General features: G+C 38.3%; 1 protein-coding gene across 2 annotated transcripts in view; it reads right to left on the reverse strand.

The window, feature by feature from the left end:
* Positions 1-14,108, reverse strand: part of MFSD14B (major facilitator superfamily domain containing 14B) — a 32,450-nt gene extending 18,342 nt beyond the window's left edge. For both annotated transcript variants that reach the window (XM_062599824.1, XM_062599823.1), the window contains exons 1-3: positions 13,850-14,108; positions 4,039-4,134; positions 412-474 (exon numbers count right to left, since the gene is read on the reverse strand). In XM_062599824.1, the coding sequence (XP_062455808.1) occupies positions 412-474; positions 4,039-4,134; positions 13,850-14,023 (333 nt within the window). In that variant the 5' untranslated portion in view covers positions 14,024-14,108. The remainder of the gene's footprint in view (positions 1-411; positions 475-4,038; positions 4,135-13,849) is intronic.
* Positions 14,109-14,976: the final 868 nt, after the last annotated feature.

Raw genomic sequence — 14,976 nt, forward strand, 5'->3', positions numbered from 1 at the left:
TCTCCATTGCATTAATCGTGAGATTACTACATTTAGGTAACAAAACAGTTCATAAAGCCCTAGAATCTAGGACTCATTTGTTTTGTACTACAGTGCAGAATTAAAACAAGCTCTTTCACAGATCTGAGCTCTGCAAAACCTCCAGAAGAGAGGTATCTACCTCCTAAATAGCAGTGTTCTCACAACGATCCAGATCTGCCAAAAGTCCAAAAATTAGAAAAACATGGTTCTGCAAGTACCTAAGGTATGTACTTACACTGAAGTTTACTCCAGCCAATTTTAGTTAGCCTCTGATGCTAGGGAACCCTCCACTCATTGCTTTTAAATGTTACTCACAAGTGTTATGCTGCACTAGAAAGAAAGCAATAGCAGAAAGAATATTTAGCTCAGTGTGTTTCTAAGCTATCTTACCTTAACTCCTTGAATAAGACCATTCATTAAAAATGTATGATGAGAGAATGTTTCATGTAAGACCTGAAGGAGAAAAAAAAAAGAATCAGGAGAGACAGGAGAAAAATGAATTCAAGGTTTAGATTTGATTTGTAAAACAGGATAGCTCAACTGTGACTTTTTTAAAAAAATATTTTATCCCATGATTATATGTTATATTTTTTATCAACATTTTGTGAAAAAAATATGTAAGTTTTAATACCGATTTACCAGCATAAATGCTTCTGTGTGCACACATGGGAAATGAACAGATATTTTTGTCTGGGATATTTTGCTCAGAAAGGGTATTAATATAAGGAAAAAGTGTCCATATCATACAAATCAGACCTTTAGCAGATGATTTCTTCATACGGTTGATTGGACTACTGTTACTAAGTAGGAGTGAAAATGAGGTTCAAGTAACTGTTAGTCTGCCAAATAAGAAATGAAACCAGAAAAATCCCCCATATACCTAGAAAAAAACACATGCTATATTCACAATTCTCAGTACCTGAAAAGGTACTGTGCAAACTTCCTGAACTGTATGCATCCATAGACTCCACCTTTTCCTGTCCCTCTTCACATTACATTAGTCCCCACTTAAGAGAATTATCACAACCTTAAACTGGACTTAGGGATGGAAAAGAGGAAGAAAGAAAAGTATGACAGCCAACTTACTGTTATGAGCACAAACTGCAGATTTCCAATGACCACAATTAGAAACAGTTTTGACAAAAAATTAACATTTATGAATACTAGCAACAGTTCTGAGTGGTTAATACAGTCTTTAAATACTGCTATGAGTTCACTTAAGGGGCTTTAACAAGCTTGCCATTGAATTAAGACTAATCTATAATAAAGAGATTGTCCATAAAGGTCGAAGAGAGTTAAAAGGCTTGCAGGTGATAATGATTTTAAAAAATATATATATGGATATAATCAAAGTACGTATACACAAACTTTTCAAAAATGGATGGTAAGTAAGTAATGCCTACATAAACTAGCCATTTATTCAAGCTCTTAAAGGATGTCTTCAAACTGGCTTGCTGCTTTTATCTATGAATAGAAGTGACAACATCTACAAAAATTGTAGATGTGTATATTGAGAAATTCGCTAACTTGAAGAAAACTTCAGTGTCACTGAAAGACATCAGCATCATCTTTTCAGGAATGGGCAAGATAGCCAAACCATAGGTTTTTTTTAAAAAAAAAAAGCTCAGATTAATTCTTGTTATGTTAGAATATCTGCTTATAAGGGGTGCTTACATACACCTCTTTTCCTACTGATATTTCCATTTGTGTAGATATTGAAAACAATTCTGCACCTGTTCGGCCATTGATCTTCTGATGCAAGTGGAAGAAAAAGCTAGAGATCAATACAGGTACTCTAGAAAGCAGATGTCTTGCAAGTCTTAGCAAAAATGGGAAGCAGGAAGCTCAGGTCTAATTATCTTTCTGTAAGCATTTTCCAGTATTCTGCTAGAAAGCTACCAGCGCTGGTATAGGTTCTAGTTTGTGTCAGTAAATTACTTTCAAAAGACAAAAACCAAGAAATTAATAGAGAGAATTGCCATGGAGTAAAGCATTTGATATTAGATATTTATCTATTTATAAAAAATACAATATTGAAGACATTAAGTGATTAATACCATTTATGGTAATTCACCAATATTCACTTACAAGCTCACAGAGTAATGGGCACGAGTACTGGCCATTCTGTAAGCAATACCTCCTTTGTGTATGTTTTGTAAACACTTTAAATCTTTTCTTATCCAAGTATAGTATGACATACAAGCACTACAGCTTCTTTGACAAACAGATGCCAAAAGAAGGTGAAAAGAACTCTAGAATACATTAAATAATCTCAGCTATGATGAACTGCCTGCAATTTATTTTGGTAATAGACAACAAAACATTTTAATCTGAGTGTTGAGCATGACCCGGCGTATCTGAAAAACAACAACCAAAACCTGAGTGATCAGGAATTTTGATCAGCACAGTTCTGCCCTTTTCTTGCTAGTAGACAAAGCTGAACACAAATGGGCAGCTGGCAGTTCAAAGGCTGGACCTGTTCTTAAGAAGGCTCTCTGTGACCTCTAGTGCTACTGGCCGATCAGCATGCCAACCTAAGTTATCACGACCATGTAATGAAGGAGAGGGGTGCAAATATCAAACCAGATCTGAAACAGCTTAAAACAAGCACCATGCGTTCTGAAGAGCTGATTAAATATAAAGACAAGCCACAAGCATACAGAAGTCGCCTGTGTCATGTTACACCATTATATTTAAGTTAGTGCTTCACATTTACTTTTCAATCAAATGCAACAGCCTCGTAAGTATTTAAGATTGTGTAGAGGTACAACATTCAAAATACAGGAAGACATTCAAGACCACCACTTATTTCTAAAAGTGTAAAATCCAAATACTTAAGTCTAAATAATAATTTTCATTTATGTTAGAAGCACTTTATAACACTCCCATTAAATACAGTGCGCTGAGAAATATTAATTTCAAAAATTACAATTATAGCTGCATATGACTGACAGCACAAATCTACACGGAACTTTTTAAACTGCATACAACACTAAAGAAGATACCCACCTAATATAAAATACAGTTTTACTACAGAATTTTTGAAGACTAAGCAAGAAATACTGTCAGAACATCATCCCTTGAAATTGTAGGTGCTAATCAAGCACAAAGTGAAGTTAAGCACTCTGGTTTAAAAAATAAAATAATGAACACCCATCAATCTTCCTTATACTTTCACTCTGGCAAGACAGGACAGCAATCCAGCGAGACATCTACTTTATGGAAATCTGTTAACCAATTATATGTGCTCTATTATTAGACTATCATAAAGAGATCATCAAGTATCTTTAAGAAGGTTACACAAACACCTTTTAAGAGCAATGTAGCTGATTTTACCTGGAGATTGGGGAAGGAACATTGGAAATAACAGTCTCCTGTCCCAAAAACCATGCCACTCATGTATTCAAAACATCCTCGTATCACCTGGTGAAAAACTGGGCTAACAGACTTTTGATAACTAAACTTAGGCACATCTGATTTCAACAAATAAGATCCATATGTTCAGATGAAAGGCTTCATATCTTATTACCAAACATTCAAATTACCTATTCATCTAGAACATACCTGCAATCCAGATCAGATGAAATACTTGTAAAATCCATTTCTTACATGAAAGCCTTTATATTTTACTTCAAGTTATATGCTGACACAACAACCAGCCCACACTAGAGTACAAAATTATGGAAAGTGTTGATTATTCAATGGTTAAGATTAGCTGATGAAATGGGCTATGAAGTCTTAAAAAAAATCTACAGAGAACCTTACACATATTCAGCTCCTTTAAAAGGTGAAAAAAAATACTTAAAATATAGTAATATATTTCAGACCATCTTTTAGTCTTCCAGCAGTCCAGATCTCAGCTTTAGAATACTACCACTTTACAGTGGTGAATGTTAAAAGAGACCACTTCTGAATTTCAGATTTCAGCAGAAAGTATAAAACAAAAAAAAAGTATTATTTTTTGTAAGTAACAAATTAGCCTTTGTCATTACTTTTAGACAGACCAGTGATACTTACTGTTAGCATTGGAGTTGTCAACAGTCCCCAGGCAAAGAATTCTAGAAATATGACCACCACCGCATGGTATACGCTTGGCCGACCAATACCTTGTTGCTAAAAAAGAAAAACATTTGCAGTGGCTATACACATCTAGTCCATTATATGTGCAAAGATGTTCTACAAGCGTATTCTGAGAACATAATCAGCTTTCAAGATGACCTACTGCCAGGCCCTTGGAAACAATAATAAACCAAACAAGGGTGAAGAATTATTACAAAATGACTAAAGATCTCCAAGAAACTTTGCAAAGATTGTTCCCTCAGTCTCTTGCTGCCCGAAGAGAACTATTTATCCATTCCTGACATTGCCTTACACTATTCTCCCCTTCAGTCTGTATTTGGGTTCCCTTCTCCTTGAAGGATTCCCAACCCTCTGCAGTAGTGCTACAGGCTTTGTAATTCTCCTTGCTAACTCCATAAGGTTCAAACCAGTGGCAATGAAATACACCTTAGTCTATTTTGTAGTCTTTTATGAAGGCTATGTCACTACTACGACAAAACTATGACAACATGCATAAGCAGAAGAGAACAGAATTTTGTATATGAAACTGCCAAAGTATAAGAACTGGCAGCTTATGCACTCTGTAAAGTTTTCTGTTGACCAATTATGCCCACAGACTACAGATCCAGGAGCTACTCTGCCAGTCAATATATAGTTCCCAGGAAGAACTAGCACAGAAATGTTCATGCTGCTTGTGAACACACAGCCATGCAACACGCAAGGACTGGATCCTAGCTGACAGATCTAGGAGCATTTTCTTTAGCTGAACTACACAAAACCCTTCGTGCAACAGAATAGTTGTTTTCTTTTGTTTCTGTATCTATCCTTAACCATAGCAATCATTTTAATAAGTTTTCAAGATCTAAACTTATTTTTCCCTTTACATTAATATTTGCCCTGTAGAAGCTTGATTTTTCGGGGTTTCCAGCTGATTCAAAGCCATTCCACTCAAGAAATCAGTAACTCTTAGAAAGGAATAGTAGAGTGTTCTCATCTAGTACTCCCATAAAAATCTCAAGTTTACCCAATAGATGAAAGGATGCTTTCTTGCAAATTGCACAATAAAACAACGCTGGGTGCAGTTCAAGAGACACCACCTAGTGACACGTCAGCTATATCACCACATTTGGGTAGCTGGAGAACAAAGAGAACATGAATCTTGGGATCTCCCACTAAATCTGAAGAAGTCAGACAGCCTACTACAAAAGGCAGAGCACAATCATACACTTAGTTTTTCCTGTCCAGTATCTTTCGTCTCAATTACTAGTCATGATAGGATTAGAAAGCACTTTTAACAAGATTCAAGTCTGCTGCCTATATTAAAGATTTTTTTTTAAAGAAATCCCTATTGCCAAGACAGTTTAGGTGCCTACTTCTAATAATTTTACACTTTCCAGATTTCAAAGTCTGTAGTAGCAAACTCAAGCTAATGCAGATGGTACTTTTCCAACTAATGCGATTTATATATATATATATATATATCTAGCCTGCTTAAAAGCTACAATTTTAAGGAAAATATTTACCTCTCTAGGAAAATATCATGTCCTAGATCAAAGACTGTCGCTGAGACACTGATAACTTTCAAACATTACCATTTCTGCAAAATGTTACCATGCAGTTTTTAATCTCAAAATAGCCAAGTTTTTAAAGATCACATATATTTTATTCATATAAGAAGTCTACAAGTACTTCTGGATAATCAAATAGGGTAATAATTTTAAGAGTATATTTTTTGCCAAGATGTCTGTCAGTAAGGATATTGTTTAAGACAGATGATGCTTCAGTTTGAAGAACCTTCTCACCACTTCTCACTTTTCTCCCCTCAGAAAAAAGCACACTTTACAGTAGAGACTAGTAAAGGACTCCCCAACTTTCCCCCACCTCTATTCTACTCCCTCCTATTCTACTTCCCCCAACCTCTACATTACTAAGTGTGATGCTGGACCGTACACAATGGTATTTTACATTCCCACAAACAGTTCCAATGACACTAAATATTATGGGGTTTTGTTGCTGCTTTTTTAAGCACCAGACTTAGAGCATAACAAAACCAAAAGTTTTTATTGCATGGGGACTTCATCTGAGACTTAGATGGTTGAACAAAAAGATGCACTTCCATATTCAAAAATATTTGCCTATTTTTCAGTAGCCACGTAGATCCTTCTGTGAAAGAAATGCCATGATCCCAAATGAATATTTCTTGGAGATGAAAAGAAATTTGGCAGTGTCATCTTTTGGCAGTGTTATGCAGCAGATAGTTATACTGAACTGTAAGAAAGCAAGTATCTCTATACCCTTTTGGAATTAGAAGATAACCTGGAAAAGTAAAATTTAAATCCTGAAAGGAATATATGCCTGTGAAAATCAAGTCAAGCATTCCAAAACAGACATAAAAATAGTTTAAGATATACCAATGTCAGTGATCTGCATAGACTGTAACTGATGATTTTCAGTTTTCTTTATAGAGCTTTAGCCATCTAGACTACCTGAAGAACACTCAGGCAAGTGACTATCAGATAACTACAATAATGAAAACAAGAAAAATTCACTGATTTTGTCCAACAGACTAATGCAGATAGACATCCAGAGGGCAGGTATCTTTTCAGTAGGCTCTAAAAACTCTCATCACAAATTTTTATTTTTTTTTGTAAATCTGTGTCAAGATATTTGAAAGAAGAAGTTTACAACTGAACAGGTACACAACCAAAACTGTTAATTAAAATGGGCAAAAATGCCTCTACTAGGTTCAAAAAAGAGCTTCAGGAGTTTCCCAAAAGCAAGTCTCTTGACATGGCCTTTTAAGAAGAATCTATCCAAAAGAAATGGGTAGGGTCCATTTCTGTACTGAGAAAGCGTTTTGCAACAGAAGACAACTGTATGCAAATTGCATAGAGAGAATCTGAGACCTACAGATGCACAATGGGTAGCAATTTGAAGCACAAAGAACATTAGGATTCTTGAACTAGAAAATATGGAGGGGGCAAAATAAATTTTTTAACAAAAATATAAATAGAAGTAGCAGGGATCTGGTCAATTTACAAACTGCTTTCTTTTCCTCCCTCCACTCACTCTTAGTAACTTTTCTGGGGCCACCCCATTTCTAACATGTTAATGCTTTAAAATTTATTACAGGATTACTTTCTGTCCATGCAGACTTTCCTACAACTGCCTAGTGTGTGGGCTGAGAAATTATGTATGAACATTATGCTCATTTTCAAATGCAGCTGTTGGTAAAACTATTACACTTGCATAATCAATAACAAGCAAAATATTACACAATCTCAAATGCTTAACAGGAAAAATTTAAGCCATCACTATGAAATGAGTGCCAGATGTCACACAAGTTAACAAAATAGCTATTATTTTTCCAATTTTGCAATGTTTTTCCTCCTTTTAAGCTTATTTTCCCCCTACATCCAATTCTAAGAAGCTGGATAAAAATCCACATGTTAATTTGAGGACAATAGCAAGAACTACCGGGATGTGAAAAACTTAAGTTAGAACACAGCTGTTGAACATGAACAAATCCATGAGAAGATATCAAGATTATAAAGCCAGCTGGTGAGGCACTGCTCACAGACAAAGCAAAAGAAATTATTATGTTGCAGCAGCAAGTATACCTTCTCTTAGTGATTTTAAAGGAAAACAACTACAGCTCACCCTAAAATATTTCACATTAAGGTAAGGTTTTAAAGCTAGCTTTACTCTAAATCTTCAGGACAAAGTTCAAATTTATAGTAATTGTATATGAATATTACGGGGTTAGGTTTAGCCCAGTTGGTTAGAGCATGGTGCTAATAACTCCAAGGTTGTGGGTTTGATCCCCGTATGGGACACTCATTCGAGGGTTGAACTAGATGATCTCCAGAGGTCCCTTCCAACCTTACCAATTCTATGATTCTATGGTAAGTTTTAGGCCAACTGTTTACCTATACAAAAATCAAGCTTGTACTTTACTTACATTCATTGCTCAAACTGGCTGCAAAAGCACCCCGAATGTCAATAGCAAATTTCAAACATTTCACTACTGTTTTGCATCTGTGAGTAATCTGCTTATGCCAGAACAAAACCACTTCTCACTTTTTGAATGAGGAAGCCCTCCAAAGTTCCTTTTCAAACTTTTCAAATTTGCATGAGAATGAGGACTAGGCAGATTAAGAAAAAAACTTGCTTTAATTAGATGAATACACCATACTTTTTCCCCCTCCTTGAGGGCAATCAAGCAGTGGAACAGGTCACCCAGAGAGGTTGTGCAGGCTCTGTCTTTGGAGGCTTTCAAGCTCCAAATGGATAAAAACCCTGAGAAACCTGATCTGGCCTCAGAGCTGATCCTGCTGTGAGTCAGAAGGTGGACCTCTTGAAGAACCTTCTAACCTGAATTATCCTGTTATCTCAGGGATAATACAACATCAAATTGAAGCTGAACTTCTGAACTAATAATTACAGAAACTTTCCTTTTCCCTCCTTCCCCTACCCCAAATTTTTTCCCATCAAATAGTAAGATCTCAGTGTGGATGAGATTTGGCAAAGGGTATTGAGTGTTTCCACAGCACTTTAAACCAACACTTAAATGCATAACTAAGAGTATTGTTACTTTATTTAAGGAAAAAGCCTTAAAAAAAAGCCTGTAGAAACATTCTCCCCCTACAAATATTAACTGCTACAAGTAAAACTTTTAGCACAGCACCTGCACTGTACTCTAAGGTCAACTGTTGTATTTTCAAGAAACTAAACAGTTGAACAAAAGTAAATTTTTATTCAGAAGCATACTTTCTTGTATGAATCATTTTGACCTTGAAGGTGATACCAAATTATCAAGCACATTCCATTTTCACATACATCTTCACTATTACTTCCTCAGTCTCCCTCGCCTCTCTCCCTCCTCACCTTCCCCCTCCCGCCAAGAACTTCAATGGTTTCAAGACCAATGATAAAAAGCAAACAGTTTTTGGTACGGCATCATTGGTTCATTATTCATTTTTACTCTGGCACAAGCATTATGGTACCACTGTATTTTAGTTTTTACTAAATTTGTAGTTATAGAGGCTCTTTTCTCTGCCTGTATTACCCAGCTAGCTCTCTAGGCAGATTATTTGCTTATCTTGCTCCCCTCCCCCCTTCCTAGATTCTAGTGTCTAGCATTCAAAAAGGACTATTTAGAAGTCACCTTAATTATACCCTGGTCCCTACAGAAGTCTTGTGATCTTTTTGCATTTGTTAGAACTGGCAAAAATTCACTCAAACTCAAGCGCAAACTTTTAAAAATGGCATACAAGCTGGAATATAGATCACAACTAATTCAGTTTGTACTTTGATCAAATTCGTGTTTCCATCATCAAAAGAAATACTTTCAATAAATCTGTATCTGGACATGCTTAGGATTGTGATGCACTCTCTCAAGAAAAAGATAAGATAAATCATATTCTAGAACTCTACAGTATCAGAACCACAACTCATCTGAAATGGAAAAATTCCATGCAGATTTTTTAAAGGGAAAACATGCTTTAGAAGCTTGAAAGAATAAAATGTATGTATAGATAAGGCAGATCAAGTTAATAAGCTTTCTGAAAATTCAAGTAAACTACTCAAGGTCCCTCACCAAAGGCTCTTAAAGAAAAGAGAATGAAGCAAAGTTCTTGCAGGGGGTTAAAAAAACTCACTTAAGAAGCAAGGCAAGTTTAAGAAAAATTTTATAGGAGAGAGAAGTTACATTAAATGAATCCTCGCATTCTGTTCTAGAATCTTTGTTCAATATATTCATAGATGAGCTGTAAGAAGTGTGAACTACAGTGTGGCATGGTTGATATAATGCAGTTCAGGATAGAAAAGGTAAAGGACAATTATGAAAAACAGTCAAAGCTGATTGAGTCAATGACAGGGAAATTGAATGGCAAGTAAATTAATGCAGGTAACTTTAATGTACGCAAATATGAAGAAACAATTTTAGCCTCACATACAGAATGATTACCACTCAGGAATGTTATCCTGGATCACCTTGGACCATGGAAAACACCACCTTAATAATCCAGCAGTGATTAAAGTATATTTAGTGATAAGCATTATTAGAAAGAAAAACATTACATTATTGCATAAGCATGTGATGTGCCTGCATGATTGTTCTTACTGTCTGCTTCCGGAGCTTTTACCCATTTTCGTTTGTAAGGATCTTTCCTCTTATCCCATGACTGCTGATTTTGTTCAGAGTCTGAAACAATGCACATTGTTGAACAGTATATTTTATAGAAGCACAAGTGGAAGAGGCCCATTAAAGGGTGAAAAAGGCTGTTAAAGGTATGGAAGAATCATGAAGTAGGATTGTCCAAGCTGCAACAGAAACGTCTGAGCAAAGATGTAACTGCAACTTATTAAACTGAGAGCAACTTGAATAAGATGAAGAGAAATCAATTGTCATTGCCTTATGATATTAAATATCGAGAATTAAGCAAAACTGAGACATTAGGTTTTAAAAAGTGAGGTGGCATTTCACATCATTTACTCTCAAAGCATAAAATGTCCTGCCATGTCCTTTTTGGGGATACTGGGAACATATTTGCATTTAAATGTACAAGAGAGAAGCCTGGTTAACAGAAAACCTCTGAGGATCGGTAAACATTAAAACACTTACCTGGTTCAGTCTTTTAGCCAAGTCATTGGGCAATAGGAAGAGTATCCAACATAATAATGACCGTAGGCATGCCACATTGTAAAAGCTCTGCTTTAGACACTACCATATTGTCAAAATAAAATACTTCTAGAAATACACAAACATTCTACACTATATAAAACTGCCAGCTGATTTACCAAGTGTTGAACTTTAACTTTCCTCACAAAATATAGGCACACATAAGGCATGGAGAATTTTCTCTCAAAAGTACAGGTGCTAGTTCAAAGGCATAACATACTTATATACCTCACATGCTTCTCCACCAGATAGCCAATAGCCACTGGGCAATGAGTGTAAGCTTGGAACTTCAGTACTAAAGAATCAAATCTCAGTTACACAGTCAAGTTTTCACTGCTCTAGTCTAGCATACTTCTCCCCCAACTCAAAATGTTACTGATTGCTAATCATCTAGGCTCTGACAACAGAAAACTTGAAAGAGTGAAAGTGACCTCTCAATATGAACAGAAACGAGAATGATTTGTATTTAAGACAGTAGCTTAATTACTCCTTGCAATGATTCAAAGTCCAGAAGCAGTGTTATTTTTATTTAACATGGTGTGAAAATTCAGAGTGGCATTAACAACCTTGAGAAGACAGAACAGTTTATCTCTGACTATTCAAATTTAACAGTCTATGAAAAATGACTCTTTTTGTAGGATTAAAATGTGATCCATATAAGGAACTACATAACCAAACTGCTGATTCAACTCACCTATTTACTACTAGCAAGTCTCTAAATCCTACATGCAAGAAAGAAGCCAGCTCACTGGACTGAAAGGCATATCAGAAGAATTTCCTAACCCTTAAATAGTGCTTTATCAATCTTATGATGCTATATTCTTTTATGAAATATTAGAAAAACTGTAAAACTAAGAATAAAAATCTGCAATTCTTTGGGTATGCACTGAATGCATATCACTCTGTAAAGCAGAGTTTAACGAATAATGACTAGTAAATTTTCTTTGAAGACACACAGTTTTAAGGTTCAGAAACTTTTTATTTTGTTGCTAAACATTTCATTTTGTTGACCAGAGGTCTTTGTCTCCACAATAGCTGTGTCATTTTGTAGTGTCTGAAAACAGAGACTGTTTTGATTTACAAAAAGATACACAAGTATTTTTTTCTCCTTACATATTCCATTTGAAGTTTTCTCCTATAAAATAAAGTTATTTGAACAGTATGGCATTGTATTTTGCTAAAAAGCTTCTTTAGCATGGCAGCATGCTACTGATAGTCTGTATAAAAATTAAGTACATGGCATAAAGTTTAAAATACCCATACCAAGTTTTATACTATCAGTGTTCAAAATCTAGTTGGAACAACATTGCATAACCAGTAACACAATGACCATGGCATCATTTACTTCAAGTTTTGAAGCTTGCTGAAATCTAAGTAATACATCCAACAGAAACTGATTTAATTCCAATGGAATTTACTTAAACACAGTTTTTGCCTTATTATTTTTTGAGCCAATGATTGACTTTTGTGAAAAGTCACTGTGCAGCATTTATTCTTTAGTTCTTCCACTCGAGAAAGTCAATGCCAGAGAAGACTTCAACATGAAGAAGTTAATTACAGAAAAACTGAAACAGAAACCTGTTCTTCTCAAGCTGGGAGGAGAGTGGAGAGAAAGCCTTGTGCAACCTGACAGATAACTTCATAATTATTTTCACTTTGTCACATCAAGTTAGCTTAATTTTTGTTCGAATTCTTCTGTCCTACATGAAGTATCTTTTATAGACCAAAGTAGATCACCAAAATTTCATTTCTGTTATTTCTTCATCAGCAGGCCAAGGGCAAGTTTCCACTTTCAAATGCCAGAGCTGCATTCCCACAAGTTTCAGAGATCTCTACATTCATATCTAAAGCCATGATCTGGCCCCTAGTATTTTAGAATGAACAAGCTCATTCAAAGCCTTAGCAAGTGTTCTAACAATATGACAACCACGTGAGTGTCACAGGGAGGTATATGAACTGCAGTAACAAAACAGAAATAGGCAATTTAGTCAGAAATCATAAAGCAGGCCCTAAACTGATGCAAGGATAACTTTATTACAGCTATAACAATGTACAGAAGATAGGGCTAGAGCCTGATATCTTCCTGTCTTGTAGGAGATGCATTACAAGAACACAAACTCTCTTAAGGGCACAAGCGTGTGTTTGGGGTTGGGGGCAGGGGAAAGGGATCATTACACATGGAACATGGAAGGACAGAGGAAACAACACGAGTAGCAGAGGTCAGCCATCCGACAAAATGTACGGATGTTAAAAAAAAAACTTTCAGCATAAATGATGTTTTCAGCACATCTAATTTGGTGAGTAAACGAGCACTAAATACATTATTCAGGACACCTGAACATGAAAGGAGTCTAAATATATAAATACACACATATATTAAGAGCTAGTAAGTCAGGTTTCAAGTAAGTTTAAATCTCTTTTGTAAGGTTGGAATTACATACCATAGAAAGTGAAATGAGTTATCATCTTTGCCCATTTTTGTATTTGGGCCCCTTTAAAAGCTGTCAATGACATAATCATCTATTTTGTTACCTTATGCATTTCCCTAAACTCCTCTGCTCCCGTTCTTTGCCCTGGGTTCACCTGCTACAAGCAGGAGCACGTTATATCCTCTCAGCCCGGCCCACCCACCCTGGAATAAGTCACCTGGCCTCAACGACACAAAGCTCAGCTGGTGCGATCTCAGGTTTGTTTTTAAGATAGCCTATGAGCAAGGATGTACGAAGGAAAAGCTCAAGCCATCTGAAATACGCTTCTGCTAGAAATTCCTCACGCATCGCTTACAAACGCGAAAGTAGTCCTTCCTACAGATGCCTTCGGTAACAACCTCACCCAGGCCCGCCCGCGCCGGCAGGGAAGGCAGCAGCAACCGGCGCGCGCTGCCCCCTCAGCGCCGGCCGTTAACGGCCCCCAGGCCCGGGGGGAGGGGGGGCGGACGGCACGCGACGGCAGCCGCATCTGCCAAGCTTCCCCCGGGCATCAGGGCACCTCCCGCGGCGAGCAGCGTCCCGCGCGGCTCGCCCGCCGCCGGGCACCAGCGCGGCCCCGCAGAGCGCGGCCGGCTCCTCTCCTCCCGCCCCGACTCACCGCGCCGCCGCCGCCCGCCTTCAGGCAGACCCTCTTCACCAGCATGATGCAGCCGCCCCGCCTGGCGCCGCCGCCTTCTCTCGGCGCCGCCGCCGCCGCCGCCGCCTCCTCCTCCTCCTCCTCCTCTTCTCCCTCCCGCGCCGAGCCTGGCGGCGGCTCCGGCTCGGGGCTCATTTCGCTCCCACCATGGTCGCGGAGAGGCCGGGCCGGCGGAGCAGCGGAGCGGGCTAGCGGCGGCGGCCTCCCGCCCGCGCCCGCGCCCGCCTCCGCCGCGTGGGCGGGGCTCCGCCGCGCCGCCGGGCCCACGTGACCGCCCGCGCCCCGTTCCCCTCGGCGGAACTACACCACGCCGCGGCCCCGGAACTTGCCGGAAGCCGAGCGCCCGCGCGCGCACGCGGGAAGGGGGCGTGGGGGGGGGGGGGGGGGGCGTGGCAACGCCGGAGCATAAATAGAGGCGCGCGCCGGGTGGGCGGGGTTTCGGCGCCGGCTCCGCCCCCTGCTGGGGAGGGGCGGTTAACGGCCGCGGCTGAGGCGTTGGGCTCCGGACTGAGGGGCCCCTACCTGTCCAACAGGTCCCGGGAGAGACGCATTCAGTTATGGTTCTTCCCTTCTGAAGAGGGAAATAAGAGTGTGCCTAAGGCCAGAGTCACGCGCTCTGATGTTAGCTTCATTAAACCGTCTTGGATCCCGGCGTTTTATCACCGCGAAGGTGTAATAGGGAGCTCTGTTTGCTCTCACCTGGTTGGCTCGCAGCTAAGTACAAAAGTATTTACAGAATCAGTTTTGTTTGTTTGCTACTACAATAATTACTACTTTTAAAGGCCTTTTTGTATTTCATTTTTTATATCTATTTTTGGAGTATATAACAAACTACACTTGCTAAGTGTAGCATGCTGTGCAAATTTGTCTTCTACAGTATGCTACAGTTCAACAAACATTCTCTTCTAGCAAAGTTGCAAGTATTGATTTGAAAAATTATATTTCTCTTCTTTATGTGACCTTTCTTAAAGCTGTACATTTTGTTCAAACTAGACATCAGCATTTTAAGAGGAATGCTGGACCATGAACTGAATAGATATTCAAAATTTAATCCTTTATTGCATAGAGATTAATAAACCAGCATATAC

Source organism: Rhea pennata, chromosome Z, assembly GCF_028389875.1.
Source record: "Rhea pennata isolate bPtePen1 chromosome Z, bPtePen1.pri, whole genome shotgun sequence".
In the NCBI taxonomy this organism is placed as follows: domain Eukaryota; kingdom Metazoa; phylum Chordata; class Aves; order Rheiformes; family Rheidae; genus Rhea; species Rhea pennata.